Source organism: Neovison vison, chromosome 12, assembly GCF_020171115.1.
Source record: "Neovison vison isolate M4711 chromosome 12, ASM_NN_V1, whole genome shotgun sequence".
Classification (NCBI taxonomy): Eukaryota; Metazoa; Chordata; class Mammalia; order Carnivora; family Mustelidae; genus Neogale; species Neogale vison.
Window position 1 is genome coordinate 96,766,695 of NC_058102.1, and position 18,313 is coordinate 96,785,007.

The following is an 18,313-nucleotide window of genomic DNA, read 5'->3' on the forward strand; positions in this document are numbered from 1 at the left end:
AGGTGAATTTAGGGCTTCTGAGAGTGTGAAGAGGTAAGAGCCCCAGTTGCTCCTTTACCCCCACCTCACAGGAAAGCTGACCTTGTGGCCTGGGGCATCGACTTCTTGGCTTCTGCCTCACTACAGATGAGAAGTTGTAAATGTTACTGCCTGCTGGTTCTTAGCTTGGGGCTCTGATACTCAGAAAAGAGGCCAAGGAACAGTATAGGATAGCTAGCTACTTGCACATTGGGTTGGAGGTTGTTTAGGGATAAAAGTTATCTGGCACTCTTCTGGGTGTCCTTTCAACATAGGAAACAATGATCAGTGAGGGAGAAAACTTACTTTTAGCTCAAGCCAAAAGCTAGGAGTAGGTGTGGATAAAATAATTCCTTGGGAAGATCCTGTATGTAGCACTTTGATCATCTCTCAACCTCACTTTTTTAGTTGGCCTGTGGTGGGGTCAGTCTACTGACAGAACTGACAGGGCAGGGAAAATACGGTGGCACACTGATCCCACAGTGGCCCTGGCCCCCATTGTAGATCAGGTGAATGTGACAGAAGCTTTCCTCCCCCCGCCCCCCAAATGTGAGTTAGGCAAGATTCTTTTGTTTTACACAGAAGACATTTTTATGGAGAAATCAAAGACCATTTGAGATGCTTAACCATGTTGGTACATTTACAGTTTGAATGGCTATGTTGGTTTGGTTTGTGGATTTTGGTGAAACTTAGTTAAGGGAACTCCGGGAGAATGGGACTGATATTAGCTGGATCATCTTAAGAGAACTTTCAGATTCTGTTATGTGGAGGCTGGAAGAGGGTTTTGGTTATCTTTGAGACTGTTTTGGATCAAGTTTTCCTGAGAAGAGTTATTCTAGGTCCCCTCCCTTTCCCATTGTCTGCCCTTCCTCCCTTGGACTGTATGTTCCCACCCTCATCCCTTTTTTCTTGCTCCAGACCCCCGTGTTCTTATTCTTTGAACAAAAGGGTTTCATCCCCTCTTGGATCCTCATTTGTTCCTGGTCTCCAAGGTATAAATGTGGTGCTTGGTTAGGGAGAAGAGTTCATCACTGAATTCTAAACTCTTTGACTGCTTTTATTTATTTATTTTTTTCAGGTTCAAGTGCTGGATTGTGTCATGTGACCATCCCAAAACTCAGAGCACCCTATGGCCATCTTTGCCCTCTGTCACATAACTTGAAAACTGCCTGATGGCCCTTTTGCAATGGTTCCCTCCAGGAAGCCTTGATCTCAGTGAAGAAGTCCTTTCCCGGCATTCCAATGCCCCTGTCACCCCCATACTCCTCAGTCACCCTTAACAAACAAAGGCAATCACACACATGGTGTAACAAATACACAAAGTAAATAATAATTACACTACTAATGGTCAGAGGGGCACTGGCCAGGTCCACACACATCATAAAGTGGGAGAGGGGTTGCTAGTTCCCACTAGGTTGCTGGACTGTGCACCCAAGCCTCTTTACCCCATGCCTCTTGGGGGTGAGGAGGACAATGGAATGAGACTTTGACTCATAATTTATGTTCAGAAGAAAAAGACCCTCCCCCACCCCAACAAAGGTCTTTATTTGGTGGTGTTAAAAGGGGATATTGTAGGTGTCCCCCAAGTCTAATGCTCCAGCTCTCTAGAATTTGTAGAGAGAAGTCACCTGATGTCTATTGTCCAACCCCCACCCTGTGCCAAGATCAAGAGACATGAGCATTTGATCTTGGAGGAGGCATCTTCTGTTCTCCTCTGTTCCTCTCCTTCAACCAAGGGAATGTGAATGGTGTTGATGGTCAGGTGTATCTTGTTCTCCAAGGTTGGGGTAGGAGGAGGGATGGAAGAACAGGGCCAGAGAGGAGGGGCTGGGGGCTAGCATTAGCTGTTACATGGGAGGCAAGTTGAAATGCTTAACAGCCCCTGCCCATTCCTGTACCAAAATACCTCATCTTAGTTTTTCACAATGGGAATGGGAATAAGATACTAAAGCTCACCAACATCACCTTCCCAAGGATGGTCACATACCTTTGCCCCTTCCACCATCTGGGCCAGACAGGAGAGTCATACTCTTGGGAAGAACAAGCCTTCCACGTCAGCTCTCCAGGTCAGGTTTTAGTACTGTTTGCATCAGACCCATAACTGCGGGCTCTACTTAAGAATGGCAGTTTTGCTGAAGGTTCCGGACCTCCTCTCTTGACATCCTCTAGGCTCTTGCCCAGAGCCAAGAGCTCTGGTGGTGAGGTATGGGTAGGGTATGGATCAGGGGATATCTCAGCTCCTTGGCTTCAGGCACTGTCCATCTGGGAGGCAGAGGGGAACTTGTACTCTGAAGCCTGTGACTCTTCTAAGCCTCACATCTCTTCACCACTGCTCTGGTGCCCTGGTTATCTGTCCCACAGCGAGAGGTATTTTATGTCCATAAAGTGCCCGTGGTAAGTGCTCAGAATTCATCTCTTGGCTGTGGCGGGTGCTGCTATTTCTCATTCCATCGAGGGGAAGAAACTGAGGCACAGTGAGTCCAGAGGATGGTGGGTCAGGATTGTGGGAGGGATGAATAGGCCTAGCTAGTGACTGGGAGTGGCGACCAGTCCCTGCCTGCTTCCTAGCCTTCCAAACCAGGGAGTCTCCATCCTTCCAGTCCTCTGCTCTAACTGGCCTTGTCAGATGCTTTTCCCTTCCCCACTGTATTGTTCCCTCCCTGCTGCCAGGTACTGCTAGATTCCAAAAATAAAAGATAAAAATAATTATAGACACTCTGCTCCCTTGTTCTCCCCCCTTCCACCCTGAGCTTTGGGGTTGGGGGAACTAAAATGTCCCCCCTCTGGAATCCCTTCCATCTTGGTCTGCTGGCTCTGTTCCCTAGCCCAGAGCAGTGATTTGGATTCAAATGCCCTGTAACCTTTAATCTCCTTACTACTCCTTTCTTGACCCCTCCTAACCCTTCCCAGACCTGGGACTCTGGGATCTCTATACTCGTTATTGACCTGAAGATAGAGGCTGGGAGTAGGGATATTCCACAGGCTCTTTGGTCTCTCTTGGCTGGGGGGAATTTGGGCATATGTGGGCCACACCCTCTGGCTAAATAACTCAGGACTATGAGGGTGGATCTGAGGGTAAGTTCAGTGGCTCTCATAGATCCTGGATGTTGAGGGCTCTCCCCTCCCCTTCCCCCCACCCCCAGCTCCTAAACCCTAACCTCATACTGTTTCTGTGACTGCTGGAATTCAGTTCAACCCATTTGGCTCAGGAAGGTCAAGTTGGGTAATTATGGGTTGGAAAATTTCATGTATTAGCCCTCTTGCCCTCTGCTCCCATTCCCAACCCTGGAGGCTTTATACAAGTGCTTAAGTAGGTGGGTATTGAGGGAGAACAGGGCTTTGGGGAATAAGGGAGAAATGGGGCACAGTGGGCAGGGGCCCTTCTATTTCAGTAAAGCCAAATACCAAAAAATGAAAAGTCACAATAAATAAATAAATAAAATTCCCAAATCCTTACTTTTGCCCCTGCCCTCATCTCCCTTCCCTGGCCACTGTTGGAGGGAGAAAGGGAAGAAGCTAAGAATGGATTTTTTATTTCCTCCTAATAAGAATGGTAGTCAGGGGATCTCCCCAAACTATACCAAGCCCCTCACTTTGCCAGTGGAAGAAAGGAGGCTGGGTGTGGGGCTTTCTCTTATTACTCCATTTCAGCCTCTTTCTCATCGTTTACCTCTGCCTGATCTCTGTCTCTTCTGCCTCTCTCTCCCTTTGCCTTCTCATTGCTGCTCTTTTTGTTCCTCTGTCTCTATCCCTCTGCTCTACCTCTGTCTCTACGTCTCTGTCTTCTTGCCAAACCTTCTCACCTGCAAACCTCAAACACTCCCCACCTGACCATGCCCCCTCTTCCCCCTGTTCCCCAAACCCCTCACCCGTCAGTCCCCACCTGCCTCCCTCTGTTGTATTGCACACTGCTTGGGCAGGGAACAAGGTGTGATGTTCATGGAAAGAGGTGGAGGGAGCTCTAGGGTCTGGGGGTTGGGGGGTCAGGGCCGGGGGTCTAGGGGTAGGGTCTATGGGGGAGGCATCCTCTGTCCCCCACCTTAGGAGCAGCCACAGCGATCCACCACCATGCCAGGGATCTTGCCGTAGATAATCTGCTGCTTGTCATTGAAGTAGAGCATGTTGATTGGGGACATCTTGGTGGGAGTACAGCAGGGCCCAGCAGAGCCTCTTGGATTAGCCTGTTGCACCAAGTGGGTGTGCGGATACTTTTGCATGAACATGTACTCGCACTGGCCGGAGCAGTAGTTGGCCTTGTATCGTTTAGGCGCGATGATCCAGTCCCAGCCAAAAGCCTCAAAGTCCACTGTGAGGGGATATCGGCAGCAGCGGGACTCACTCGAGTGCTCATCGCAGTCCAGGCCCAGGTTCCGCCGGGACCGTTTTGTGTTCTCTAGGACCCGAAGCTCCATGAAAGGATGCTGGGGGTGAGGGAGAGGAGAAAGAGATGTGATAAGAGACTAGAAGAGCACCTACTCCCTTTCCTTTCTCATCTGCCCCTAAACAGGGGCATCAGAACAGAAGTCTCCTTCAACTCACCCCTAATTTTCTCCTGGCAACCTCACCCTGATCGCCCCCTTGGCCCCAGGCTTCATCAACAGACCACTTTTGTGTTTTCTTGGATCTCCCATTAACACGACCCCAAATCCAGTTTCCACCTGTTGCCTGGCTTGTATCTGAAAAGGGATAGCTGCCACTCCCCACCCTATCCACACCCCCAAAACTGCTCCTCTAGAATCAGCTCCTGGCCCCTGAGAAATAGCGCTGGTGCCCAGCCCCTTCTCATTCCTGGTCTATCTTTTCCAACATCCCACCTCCTCAGGGCCAGGTTATACATATCTGGCACCATCTCAGACTCCCTGCTCACCAGCCCCTCAGCTCCTGGCCCCAGGGAGGTAACAGCCAGGTCTGTGCCACTGGGATCAAAGGCGTTGATCTCGATGCCCCAGTTGCTCTGTGGCTGTCGGAACCAGCTGTGTAGCACTTGCTTGAAGTCGATGCTCTGCCAGTGGCCTGAGCGTGAGTGCAGCTCAATCTTGAGTGAGCGGATTCGGATGTGACGCCGTCCTCCGCCCCCTCCCCCTGCAGTCCCTTCCCCAGTTAGGGGTTTCAGTCGCAAGATCTGCAGGTAGACTGTGGCTGGACGGGGCACCGGCCGTAGATACACCCACAGCTGGGCCTTCAGTACCTTTGTGAACATCACCTTGGGGCTGAAGTGGAAATGGCAGCAGAGGGGGCTGCCATCTGTCTGCACCGCAGGGTCCGCTGATAAGAGAGAAGGGGGCACAGCATCAGCAAAGGGTGTTTGTGAAGGGCGTCAGCAGCCCTGGGTGGCACTGGCAACTTGAACGACTCAGCCTGAGTTTTCCAGTTCTTTACCCTTTTCTCGTGTTGTCTTGTTGACTACTGTGTCACTGGTACTCAGAACAGCGCCTCCTCTCTTTCCCTATAGGATGATGTTTCTATCAGGGCTTTCTGATCTGCATCCATTCCTTAGTCCATTTGTCCTAATACATAGGCCCCGGTCTATAGATAACCTGCACAGACAGTTATTAGGGATATCCCCTCCCACCTGCAGCCTTCCATTCCCCCAGCATGTAGGGCTCCAAATTTTTCAGAACTCTGATGCTCTTCATAGAAGCCAAACCTCATCACACCTGCTTTTCTCAGGTCGCCTTGCCCCATTTCTGCCCTGTTTTGTGTGGTGGCCAGGTGAAGCCTTGGTACAACCCCCAACCCCAACCAGATGTCTCAAGAGTGGGTAAACCGGGGGTGCCTGGGTGGCTCAGTGGGTTAAGCCGCTGCCTTCGGCTCAGGTCATGATCTCAGGGTCCTGGGATCGAGTCCCGCATCGGGCTCTCTGCTCAGCAGGGAGCCTGCTTCCCTCTCTCTCTGCCTGCCTCTCCATCTACTTGTGATTTCTCTCTGTCAAATAAATAAATAAAAAATCTTTAAAACAAAAAAAAAAAAAGAGTGGGTAAACGGGGTCCAGATAGGGAGCAGGAGCTAAATGTATTTCATGAGGTAAGCCAGAATCCAGATCTAGGCTTCTTAAACTATTCCTGCCAGAAACAATACACTCAGAAGAATGGATCAACTCAAGTGCTGACTCTTGTATATCTGACTCCCCAGTCCCTTTAATCCTGAGAACAAGTTTCCTCAGCTGTTTCCTCCTCCTTATCACCATTACTGCCTCAGTTTTTTTTTTTTTAATTTTTTTTTTTTTTAAGATTTTATTTGTTTATTTGACAGACAGAGATCACAAGTAGGCAGAGAGGCAGGCAGAGAGAGAGGAGGAAGCAGGCTCCCCACTAAGCAAAGAGCCTGATGTGGGGCTCGATCCCAGGACCCTGGGATCCTGACCTGAGCCGAAGGCAGTGGCTTTAACCCACTGAGCCACTCAGGCGCCCCACTGCCTCAGTTTTTAAGGAAGGGAAAAACTACCTCCATGTTGTTTACGCCCATTCCCAAAGCTTCAGAAATAATATTCAACACATCAGATCAACTGCAATGTCTTCTTTTCTCCCCTGAGCTTCCTTTGGTTTCTCAGTCCAATGCCAGTAAGTCTTTACAAAGGTTTAACATCCTAACTTTACATTTTGGCCCATTACATCTTGCTCTAGACCAGAAATTGACCCTTCTTGGGTCAAAAGGCTGACTCTCAGCATCTGCCACTGCTTCCATTTCAGGTCCTCTGGGTTTCCCTTTCTAATCTCTTAAGTCAGTTGGAAATGCCCTAAATCATGTTTCCACTGGACAGGAATATCCATTCTCACTCTAAATAGCCTGAGAGAACAAGAGTCAGGAATGAGCTTCCAGAGCTATGTAAGTATGATCAGGAAGTCCAGCCCTTATGTATCACTCCAGGTCTTGAGTTCTGTGTAATCATGGAGGACTTAGCATCTGTTGTCTCCCATCAGCACTCCCCCACCCCAGGAGAAGGAGGATCCTCCAAGTGAGATGAGGAGGCAAGTGCTCAATGATCTTCATATATTCAGGAATGAGACACACATTTCCTCTGGTAGCTTCCTTTCCCTTGGTTCTTCTCTGAGGTTCCAGGGCACTAGTAGTCCTCCCAGTTATCCACCTGCTGGAGCTGCAATGCTGGCACATGAGGGAGGATTCGGGGAGTAGAGATTCAGAGATTAGGAGAATTAGGAGAGTAGCTGGGGCAGGGAAACTGCTGGTGAGATGGGGCTATTGTGCCTAATTTCATAGGGTTGTCTTATTTTCCCACCTGTCTTCGTTATTAGCTACTAATCTCCATGAGGGTGGACACTTATCAATACTCTCTCTGTTTTGCTCACCATTATAGCTTTAGTGCCTCCCATGTTACCAAGCAGTGTTTAGTAAATGCATGCTGAATGAACTCCCTTACCTCCAAATCTTAAATTATACAGGCAAATGCCTAAAAGTTCTTCCTGGCATCTAAACACTGTTCTTAGACCACAAAGTGGGTTCAGTCATTGCTCGAATCCTCTTTAACATGTATCTGACCTTTCCCACCCAACAGTCTCAGTGATACAGATGATAATTCTTGTTTTATAGGAGTGCTGAGCATTAAATAAAGAATGAAAATAATAGTAGCTTCTCAATAAATGCTGGATTATTGTTAGTTTTGTAAGCTCTGAACATACTCCCCTACCTAAGCTGACCTAGAGGACTGGGCACTAGGGCCCCATCCCTCGAAGTCTTTGGTTTCTTCAGAGTCCCCCACCCCTACCCCAGGGACTCAGCATGCACTTCTCTCCCAGGGAATGTGCGGACAGTTGGTACTACAAGAGGCCAAGATGGATGGAGAATGAAAGGGAAAGGGGAAGAGACAGGAGAGAGACTGGAGGTGGTGAGAGAGGTAAGAGACTGTTAGTGATGAAGGCAGGTTGGAAGAGATAGTCAAGAGAACTGGGAGAGAGAAGGAAGGGAGAGAGAAAGGTCATGGTGGGGCGAAAGAAATAAGCTTGGGAGTTGAATATTGGGAGAGAAGGGGCAATGTGAAAGAAGTAGACCAGGGATAAAAAATGAAAGAAGGAAGGTAGCTAAACCTTGTGGGGTAAAGAGAAAGGATAGAAAGATACAGAGAGGAACAAAGAAGAAGCAGGTAGTGCCACAGAGGGAAACGAGAAGCTTGAGAGAGTCCCCAACACACACATATAGGCCCAGCTCCCAAGGGGAGGGGAAGGAGCCACATCTGTGTTGGATTGATCGGGTTGGTGGCAGGCAGCAGGTCAGGTTTAGTAGGCGGTGCTGGTCTGGAGAGAGGTCATTGCACTATTTTCAGCAAAAGCCCAACCCCCTCGCAGCTCACCATCTCCTCCACTATGGCGTCCCCCCCCCCCCACATACTCTCCTAACCCAGGCTGGAAGGCCTAGGGGCAGGAGGTTGGGCTGAGGGCAGGGGCCTCTTGGCGTAGGAAAGGAGAGAGAAACTGAGGGGCTGGGCTTGGCTCCCAGAAGGGCAAGGGGGCTGGGTTCCCAGGATGAAGGCTGGGGTGGGAGAGCCTGAGAGGGTGGAGGGAACTAGGGCAGGCACTGCAGCCTAGGAGAGGTGGGGGCTGGGGTCCAGGGCTGAGTGCTGGGGGAGGGGAGGAAGGGGGAGGGGAGCTGAGGCCATCTCTGCTGACAAACACCTCCCCCGATTAGCAGAGCACAAGTCTCTTATTAAAGCGGGTCCCTGGGGATTAGACTATAAAAGTCTCTTTTTCCTTTTCCCCTCTCTCCCTCCCTTCCCCTCCGCTCCCCCTCCCTCTCAAAAGAGCTCAGCTTGGCTCTTAAAGGGGACGTACAATACCTGGCTGGAAACCCAGTTCCCTAGTTATCCAAGTCCTGAAGTAGAATGAGGGCGGAAGTTGGGGTAGAACCCCACCTACTGGTGTCCTTCCTGGTCCCCCCCAACCTAACCTGCAATGTCCAATCCATGCACGCAGAGTGTGCTCACTCCCTGCATCCCCATTCTGAGGGCTAACTCTGGGTTCAAGCCACTTGGTTAAGGGATGCGAAGGATAGAAAGAGACAAGGGGAAGTCCATAAGTCCATCACCCATTATGAAACTCCACATACACACCAAACCACACAGACCAGAGTGTGTTTTTCCTTAGTACCCTTCATCTTCTTCCAGCATTCTCTTCTTCAGAATTCCTCCACAACTGTTTCATAGAATCCCCACCCCCACCCCCGCACTCAGTCAATCTTAGCCTGACCCTAGCTTCTATAAAGCAGAAACATTAAGAACACAAGGGAGACTGAGGAACCTAGACAGATCCCAGGCTTTCACCACCACCACAACCCTCAGCAAGTTTTCTAGTCCTTGGGGTTTTCTTTTCTTTATCAGCCTAGCCAAGTATTGTGGAGTTAGGGTCTGCAGAGAAACTGGTGGCAGTATGAGGCACTCAGCTTCACAGATGCACACCTGGGTTCCTGTGCCTCTCCCATGGGAGTGGGCCACTAGGAGTCCACCTCAGCCCCCAGCTTTTTATGACCCATGTGCCAATAAACCAGTCCCCCCCTCTTCTGTTCAGAGCCATAAAACCGAACTATGGGGGGGAGCGACTTTGCTAAACCACTAGGGAATAAGAGAGGGCCTGGTTCCCTGGAGTTGGAGCAGGGAAGGGGTGAAGGGACCTCAGTGGGGGAGGGGAAAAGGGAGTCATCTGACCCTAGGGAGAGCTGGGGGTGGGGTGGGGGGGTGTTGGCCTGGATTTTCCAGGCCATAAAATTTCAAAGCAGCTCAAGTCTATTAACATGTTCATCTTCCGTTTGGCCAGGAGCTTGAATGCCTGGGTTCCCCCTCCCTCCTTATCTATTTCTTTTTCTTCCTAGGTTTCCCTCTCTCTCCTCAAGTCCAGTTTTGAGTAGGGGCGGGTGAATAGGGAAAGGAATGATACGCTTAGAGTAGCCAAACGGGTGCCCTCAACCCCAGTGCAATGGTGTTGAGTTCTCTGAGCCCGGTCAGTACCAAGAAAGTACAGCTTTACCAGCCCTGGGAGACCGGGTGTCAGAAGGGCTCTGGTGAAGTGGGTGCCAGCTGAGCTGCCAGGAGAGACACTGGGCTGTGGGAGGGACCTCGTTCCTGCTAGAGGGAGAAGAGCACTCAGTTCTCTGCAGCCCGGTGGGCGCGTTGCGGAGCCAGAGGTGGAAGGGGCGGAGAGTTGATGCCAAGGGCACGGGTAGCAGACAGCTCTGCAGCCCGCCTGGGACTGTGGGGGTCCCGAAGCGTCCTGATTCTGTGCTCCAGCCTCTCCTCCATGGTCCTTCAGGACTGAGTTGCTGCCCCTTCCACTCCGCTGCGACTGAGCTCTAGCTTCCCCAGACTTCCCGCAACACGGGTCGTTTTTGAACACCCGGGTGGGAGGCGGTATCTCGGAACCCTCTCACTGTTTGCCGTCCCACCTCGGGGAACGGAGTGTGCACACAACTCCGCGGCCCATCTCCAAGCTCGAAAAACTTCTGTGGAGCAGCCCCCCCTCCCCAATCCGTCAAGTTTTTGCAGAAAAAGCTTCTGGGCCGGAGCAGCCGGGAGCGCCCCGCTTCGGAGCGGGAGGCGCTCACTTTCCCAGAGCCAGCACCCCACTGCTCGCGCCCGCCGCCCACTTACTCTCCTGGGCCATGCTAATGACAGTCTCGGTGGTGGCGTGGTACTCGTCCTCCTCCAGGAAGTCTTCGGGCTGCAGCGCGTCTCCCTGGAAGTCGTGTAGGTCCAGAATTTGCTGCAGCGGCGGCGCCTTGGGCAGCAGCTGCTTCACCACCTCGCGGCTGATGTTGGGCGCCTCCTTGAGCCGCAGTTTGCTCAGGATCTGCGACTTGATGCTCTCCAGGCGCAGCTCGCGGCTGTGCTGCCGCCACACGCATACGGGGCAGCCGTCGGGCTCGGGCGCCACGGACGGGGCCGGCCGGCTCGAGCGCTCCCCCCCGGCCCCCGCCGCCGCCGCCGCCGCCGCCGCCGCCGCCGCCGCGGGGCCCTCGGCCGCCTCCCCCCGGGGCCGCAGCTCCAGGGCGAGGAGCAGGAAGCCCAGCAGCAGCGGGGCCGCGAGCACCATGCTGGAGGGGAGGGGAGGGAGGACTGGGGGGCGGGGACGCCGGAGTCCCGCAGGGAGGGGGCGGAGGGAGAAGGGAGGGAGGAGGAGGGGGGTCCGGGCGGCGCGGGATTGGGGGCTGCCCGGCCGAGGGGGGGCCGGGGGGGCCGGGGGCGGCGGGCGCGCGGGCGGGGCGGGCGGGCGGCCGGGGCGGGCGGCTGGGGGGGCCCGAGCCCGGGCCAGGCCCTTTATAGCCCCGGCCCCCGTGTCGTCAGCGGCCGCGATTGGCTGCGGAGCCAACAAAAGAGGCAGCGCTGTCATCCGAGGCGAGAGAGGGAGCCGGAGAGAGCTGAGGAAGAGAGAGAGAGAGAGGGAGAGAGAGAGGGAGCGAGGGCCCAAGAGAGAGATGAAGAGAGAGATATCGGGGCGAGGGAGGAAAGGAGAGATAGGAAAGTAAGAGTCAGAGAGCCCAAGGAGAGACAGAGAGATAAAGGGGCAAGAGACAGATGAGACACAGAAATAGGTAAAGCAGGAGGAAGAGGAGAGAGAGACAAAGGGGAGATAAGAGAGAGTCAGACGGGAGAAGGCAGAGGAGAGACTTAGCTGGAGAGAAACAGAGACAGAGAAGGAAAGAGACTGGTATAAACTAGTGGGAGAGTTACAGGGAGAGAATCGGGGACAAAGACAGGGGAGAGAGACTAGAGGGAGAAGAGAGGTATGGCTAGACAGGAGGAAGGGATGGAGGTCCACAGAGCCTGATCACAAGAGGTCAGGAGTGCAGAGAGATGGGAACAGGGACAGAGAAACTGATGGGACAAAGACCAGAGTCCTGGGAAAAGGGAGAGAAATCAAGAAGAGAAGGCTTGGGAGATGCCAAGGGAACCCCTGAGGAGGCAGACACAGAGGATCAGAGGAAGGCAGAGATGAAAGACAGACTTTTGAGGAGAGGAGAGACAGCACAGTGACAGGGTCAGCCTTGGTGCGAGTATGGAGAGCCTGAAGGGGAGGATGTGGGGAATTTGAGCCCAGAGGAGCCCCAGCTACTGGAGGTAGCCCAAAGAAAATGTTTAAAGAAGGCCTGGAGGGCAGCATCAGGCTGGGCTCATTGGGAGCTCAGAACAGATGGAAGGATGGGACATGGGGGTTAGCAGGGAATATGAGGAGAGAAGGAGGCCAGAGATAATCGGAGCAGGTGGGGAAGTGGTGGGAAGCCCTGAGACAAGAGCAAGTTTTAGAGCTGGGAAGAGCGTGATCTGAAATTGAGGGATAAGGGAGTCAGTAGGCTGGAAAAGGCGAAAAAGCAGGAACAAGGGACCACTGGGGGCCACTGGGGGGGGGGTGGGAGGAAGCAGGCTGGAGACCACTATGCTTGCGGACCTCTGAATTCCTAGTTATACTTTTGCATCTGCAGGGTCTTAGAAGTCTGAGAAGGCTCTTGTAATTGCAGGGGTGAAAATGAGAGAGAGGTCTGCCCTCAGATGACTGAGATGCAGACAGCAAGTTACAAAGGAGGAAACCTAGTTGTGGGACCAGCCCTAGTTTCCAGGTGTGACCTTGGGTACAGCCAGAGGGCAGAGTGGAAGAGTGTTAAAATGCTCCCGAGGTACTTGACTTCTGGTTCTGGAGTCCTCTTCCCAGTCCTCAGTTTCTCTAGGCTGATTTCTTGAGTCCAAAGCCCTGGAGATCAATAGACAACCAATAGATTAAACATGTTTGGGGGTGTGTGCCTGGGTGGCTCAGTCGATTGGGTGTCTGCCTTTGGACCCTGGGATTGGGGGGAGGGCATGGTTCTCTGCTCAGCAGGGAGCCTGCTTCTCAGTCTGCTGGCTGCTCCCCCTGCTTATGCTCCTTCTCTCTCTTTCTGTCAAATAAATAAATAATCTTAAAAGAAGGAAGGAATGTAGGAAGGAAAGAAAGACAGAAAGACGGAAGAAAGAATATTTGAGGGGATTAGGTCTTGCTTGTTTCCTGGTATACACAACGTTTATTGAGTAAAGAGATGAATGTTATTGGGCTTCTCAGGCAAAATAAAGAGACACCAGTTTCATCTCCATTAGAGCCCAAAAGAATGTCTTAAAACGGGATCGATGGAACACCAGGCATAAGGACAAAGTTGGGGGGTGCCTGGGAGGCTCAGTGGGTTAAGCCTCTGCCTTCAGCTCAGGTCATGGTCTCAGGGTCCTGGGATCTAGCTCCGCATTGGGCTCTCTGCTCAGCGGGGGGCCTGCTTCCCCCTCTGTTTCTGCCTGCCTCTCTGTCTACTTGTGATCTCTCTCTCTCTGTCAAATAAATAAATAAAATCTTAAAAAGAAAAAAAAAAGACAAGGTTAGGTTGGGGAGCTGGAGTGAAATGAGGAAAGAAACTGGAGGTTCGGGTGTGAGGAAGGAAGGTTGGATAGGGATCAGGAGGACCAAGCTGGGGAGCTTTGAAGAGATGAACATCTCCATGGAGTACAGGAACTAAGACCACAGCACAATGCAATAAATTTAGACAGCAGGTTCTCTCCCTTGCTTTGGACCAAGACATGGGTCTTTCAACATTTCATCACCTTTCTTCGTCTATAAAATGAGCATCACATTGTCCCCCTCAACTAGTTGTGAGGATTACATAATAATCAATTACTAGTGGCCTTCATGGGCTCTTTCTTTCTTTCTTTCTTTCTTTTTTTTTAAGATTTTTATTTATTTATTTGACAGACAGAGATCACAAGTAGGCAGAGAGGCAGACGGTGGGGTGGGGGGGTGCTGGGGGAGACAGGCTCCCTGCTGAGCAGAGAGCCTGATGCGGGGCTCCATCCCAGAACCCCAGGATCCTGACCTGAGCCAAAGGCAGAGGCTTTAACTCACTGAGCCACCCAGGTGCCCCCATGGACTCTTTCTTATGATTTTTTTCTTTCCTTTCTGATTTCTTAGAGTAGCAACTGCCTTTACCACATATTCTGGCATAGCCTGTTCTCCAGAACATTTCTCTGATGTCATTTCCTCAGCACAACTGCAAACTCCTTAAGAGCAGAGATGGTGTCACCTTCTCCTTCCACGGAGTCAGTGGCCCAGCCTTCACTTTCTCACCAAGTGTGTGTCTAATGGTAGGTCTATGATAGATACAAAGACAAATTTTCTCAGGAAACATTTAGACTGGATGGAACACTAGATAAACAGTGTACCAGCCAAAACTCCAAGCCAGGGGCTCCTGGGTGGTTCGGTTGTTAAGTGTCCACCTTAGGCTCTGGTCATGAACCTAGGGTCCTGGGATTGAGCCCTGAATGGGGCTCTCTGCTAAGCAGGAAGCCTGCTTTTCCCTCTCCCACTCCTGCTTATGTTCCTTATGTCAACTAAATAAATAAAATCTTAAAAAACAAAACAAAACAAAACAAACAAACAAAGCCAACAAACTCCATGCCAGATAGATGCCTCTTTGATATCCATCTGGATGTCCCAAGGCACCTCAAACATCATGGGTTAAATATGATAATCAGAGAACTCCTTCTCTCCCCCGAAAATGTGCCCCATCTTGCTGAGGCACATTTTCATTTTACTGAATGACAATCATCCAGACCAGAAACCTAGAGGTAGACTTGATCTTCTTTCTCTTGATCATCTCTGAATCTTCACATAAGTTTTCTCTTCCTAGAACAACACCCCTTCCTACCTCTATTGCCCCCATTCCCCAGTATCTTGGCCAAATTTGTTCTTTCTTCAGGTCTCAGTATAGACGAGATTTTGGACATGTGTCTTCCAGGAATCCGTTGCTGACTCCCAAGCCCAGAGTAGATCTTCTTCCTAGCTACATCTGCACCATTCTGTGTGGTATGGAAGTTACTCTAGCTTCCAGACCAGAACTAGGCTGTCTGGGTTCAAGGTCCAGCCCTCCCACATTTCTGGCAGTGAGAACTTGGCTCTGTATGCCTTGAATGGGATAACAATATAGTACCTAGTACCTTTTTCATAAGGTTATGAGGATTAACTGCCCAATATGCAATTCCTTTTTTTCCTGACAAGCAACCCTAAATGCATTAGTCATTACTATTATCCCAGCTTATCACCCTTACACTGTGAGTGGGACCCAAGAAAGCAGGAAATTTTCCCACCAAAGTGTTCTTTATCTCCTTTGAATGAAGAATGAATGAATCCTGTTAACTGGATCTGGTCAGAGCCGGGTTGGGGAGAGAAAACTGGGTATTTATGGTCATGAAGAGTTATGGGTGTCTGCCAAATGCCGGAGAGCAAGAGTCAGGAACAACTTGTGAGACAGAGGATTTCCACCTCCCAGCTTCGTCCCCACTAGTTCCAGGATTGGGCTTAATCCATTGAGTGGGCAAGACTGCCATCTGGTGGTAGAATCTGGAATTGTAGCTTCTTGGAGGTGGAACTAAAACTGGTTTTGCATACTTCTTTAGATTTCTACTCCAAGAAGTTCTATATCAAAATGCACTAAGCCTTGTTCCTCTCTCCATCCCCTCCTACATCTTGCTTCTTTCCTTAGTTCCCTCAGGTTTGGTTACTTTTGGGTTTCCCTGAGTTGCGGGAACTAATCCCTGGGAGGTCTCTTTCGGGAGCTTCAGACTTCCAGCTGCCCTAGACCCAGTTCCCAAGGAGGTGACCTGCAGGAATCATGGAAAGGAGATGGGAGAGATCTGGACCTTTAGGTCTTTTCTCATCCCAATACAGGCTAACTGGGGTTTAGGGCTCCGCCCACTGTCCTGGTCTCCCTGGCAACTGTCTTCCGCCGGGGGTGCCCCCCCCCCCGCTCCGGCGTTACCCAGGCAACCTTCAAGGCCCGCCTCCTTCAAGGTCCTGACTGGTTCATAGCAAATGTGGGTCTGGGCCTAAGGGAAGGTGTTTGGGTTGGAAGACCTCGAGTCGCCAGGAGAGAAGCAGGAGGTGTCCCAGGGAGAGGGAATGAGGTTTCAGGAGCTCCTGGAAGGAAGAGAGGCTTGTGTAGCCTCGGGTAGAGGGTCCTTTCCATCCTCAGGCAGAGGAACTATAGGTCTTGGGAGCTGGTCGTCAGGGTTCAAGGCCAGAGATACCTGGGCTGCTCTCAGAGCAGCAGACCCCAGAACTGGGAATCTCTGTAAGGAGGAGGGGCTCCTGTTACCCTGCATCCCCACCCCGCAGACCACCCCGCACACCCAAACAGCACTGTCCATCAGAACTGGGCCAGTGGGCTGCAACTTGGGATCCCTAATGGCATCTTTTCTCACTTTTCCCTCCTGAAGTCCCTATTTCTAGGATCAGTGGCTAATTCCCTGGCACTACATGTCTTTCCAAGGAGGGGAGGGCCTGGGGTCATTGAGAAGCTGCTGAGGGGTTTCCCTACCAGGCTTGCTTTACCCTTCTTCTGCCCTCCCAGCCTGAGCCTTTGGGAATGTGGTATGGGGAGGCTATTCTGGGCTACGGCTGGAATGTTAGTGGAATGGACCCCTCCCAGGTCTCTGCCCACAAAGCCTGAAGCCCCCAGAAAGGACCTCACTGTGTAATTACCGTCCTCTTGCACACCAGGCTGGAAATCCTATAATTATCCTGCTGGATCTCCTAGCAAGCCTGGTAAACTCCTTAACCCCCAGGCCAGACAGAGGGCGCCAAGGAGCTTGTATCTGGGGGGCAGCTGGTGGAGGTGGAGTACAACTGGGGAAACTCAGAATCATTTGGGGTTACACCTTCCTTTGCCCTGGGCCTTCCAGAAGACTGCTCTGCCCTGCCGCTCTCAGCTTCCCTTATCCTCTTAGGGCAGGCCCAGCCCTCCAACTCCACAGGTGTACCTTGTTTCCCACCTTCACTCAGTCTCCCCAGGCCTCTCCCCTCTTTCTGTCTTTCTTACCAATTGCTCCCTCTCCAGGCCCAGGCCCAACATGGAGTCCTGCTGGGTGGGGGACGGGGGGCGGGGTCGGGGGTGGGTGGTCAAGGCTGTCCCCATGCCCAGTTTGGCCAGGAGGAGGCACCTGTTGGTCAAGGGAAAGGACAGGTCTGAGCCCAAAGCTTGCTTCTCATTCTCCAGGGACTTCAAAACGCTGGGAGGCTTCTACCACCATGGGAGGTGACAAAGTCTGATGTGGGCTACCAGGGGAGGGGAGCGGGAGTCAGGAATGCCCAGAGGGAAGCTAATGTCCAGGAGAGAATGCAGGGCAGTGAAAATCAAGGTTGTTGCCAAGTGAGATGTGTGTGTGTGTGTGTGTGTATAGCAGTGGTGAGGGTGTGTGGGTGGCCAGAAGATTTGGCTGAGGTCTGGGAATGGGAACCAGAAATTAGTAATGTAAGAGCAGAAAAGACTTCTCTGGATTCTGCCTGGCGGTGCTAAGGACCTCACCCCCGCCTCCTCCCCGGCCACTCAGATCCTGCATGTCTCCTCACTTTTAGTTCCCTGAACTGCAAGGCGATTTGCAGAGGGAGGAGTCTATGGTGTGCATAGCTTGAGTGAGTGCTCCCCAAGGCCTCCTGTGCTTTGCTGCATCCCCACAGCTATGTCAGGTGGCCCCTGGCATCCAGGACTGCTCTTTGGCACAGCCTTCCCCACATTGTACTTTTGTATGTGCCCAAAGGTTGTAATCACCTCGAAGGCTGAACCCTGTCTCACTCATCTCCATAGAGTCCCAGTGCCTAGCATGTTTAGGGCTTTCAGTGGAGCATGGGTGGATGGATGGATGGATGCCCCCAGGAGCAGGAGCTGGAGGTAACCACCACATCCCAATATTGCCTCTTCTCATCACTGCCATGATCCTATCTGCTCCATCCCAGGGGAAAACTTTGTTGTGCGGGTCTGCGATTCTCAGGAGGAGACCACTGCCACCTCAGCTGGCTTGGATCAGAACCACACAGCAGCTGACCTCCTGGGCAAGGCTGTGCTTGAAGACACCATGGGATGGGGCTGCTGTCCTGCTCACTCATCAGCTGCGCACCTGGAGTGACCCCACAGGCAATAGTGAGGAGGCTGGGGCAGGAGCCAGACAAAGTTGGTGAGAATGAGGAGCCAGGAGTCAGGGACTGGGGCTCAAGGAGCAGGGAAAGGAATAGGCAAGGACAGAGGCAGAGTGCTGAGGAGGGAACCTGAGCAGTGGTGGGTAGGGTGGGGTGGGGTTGGAAACAGAGTTGAGCCCTAAGGCTTGAAATGGGACCCTGGGCCAAGGCCAAGGTGGGAAGGACTGCTCTTCCTCCTAACCTGTCTCTTGGCTCATCTTGTCAACTGAGGCAGAGTCCAGATATTTATTCATTTATTTATCTATTTATTTATTTCATTTTTTATTTTAGTTTTAAAGATTTTATTTATTTGACAGAGAAAGAAAGAGAGAACA

The 18,313-nt window shown here is 51.7% G+C and overlaps 1 protein-coding gene across 1 annotated transcript; it reads right to left on the minus strand.

Moving 5' to 3' along the window:
• Window positions 1–1,054: 1,054 nt before the first annotated feature.
• On the minus strand, window positions 1,055–11,153 carry GDF11 (growth differentiation factor 11). The gene is made up of 3 exons (XM_044227747.1): window positions 10,610–11,153; window positions 4,886–5,283; window positions 1,055–4,439 (listed from the first exon to the last, which is right to left on the minus strand). Exons 1-3 carry the CDS (start codon window positions 11,049–11,051, stop codon window positions 4,059–4,061), a joined length of 1,221 nt encoding a protein of 406 aa, XP_044083682.1. The 5' UTR covers window positions 11,052–11,153; the 3' UTR covers window positions 1,055–4,058.
• Window positions 11,154–18,313: the final 7,160 nt, after the last annotated feature.

Coding starts and splice junctions, on each gene's coding strand:
- GDF11 (XM_044227747.1), bottom strand. CDS start 11,051: ATGGTGCTCGCGGCCCCGCTGCTGCTGGGCTTCCTGCTCCTCGCCCTG. Junction 5,284..10,609: donor CATTAGCATGGCCCAGGAGA/GTAAGTGGGCGG, acceptor CTCTCTTATCAG/CGGACCCTGCGGTGCAGACA. Junction 4,440..4,885: donor GGCCAGGAGCTGAGGGGCTG/GTGAGCAGGGAG, acceptor CCTCACCCCCAG/CATCCTTTCATGGAGCTTCG.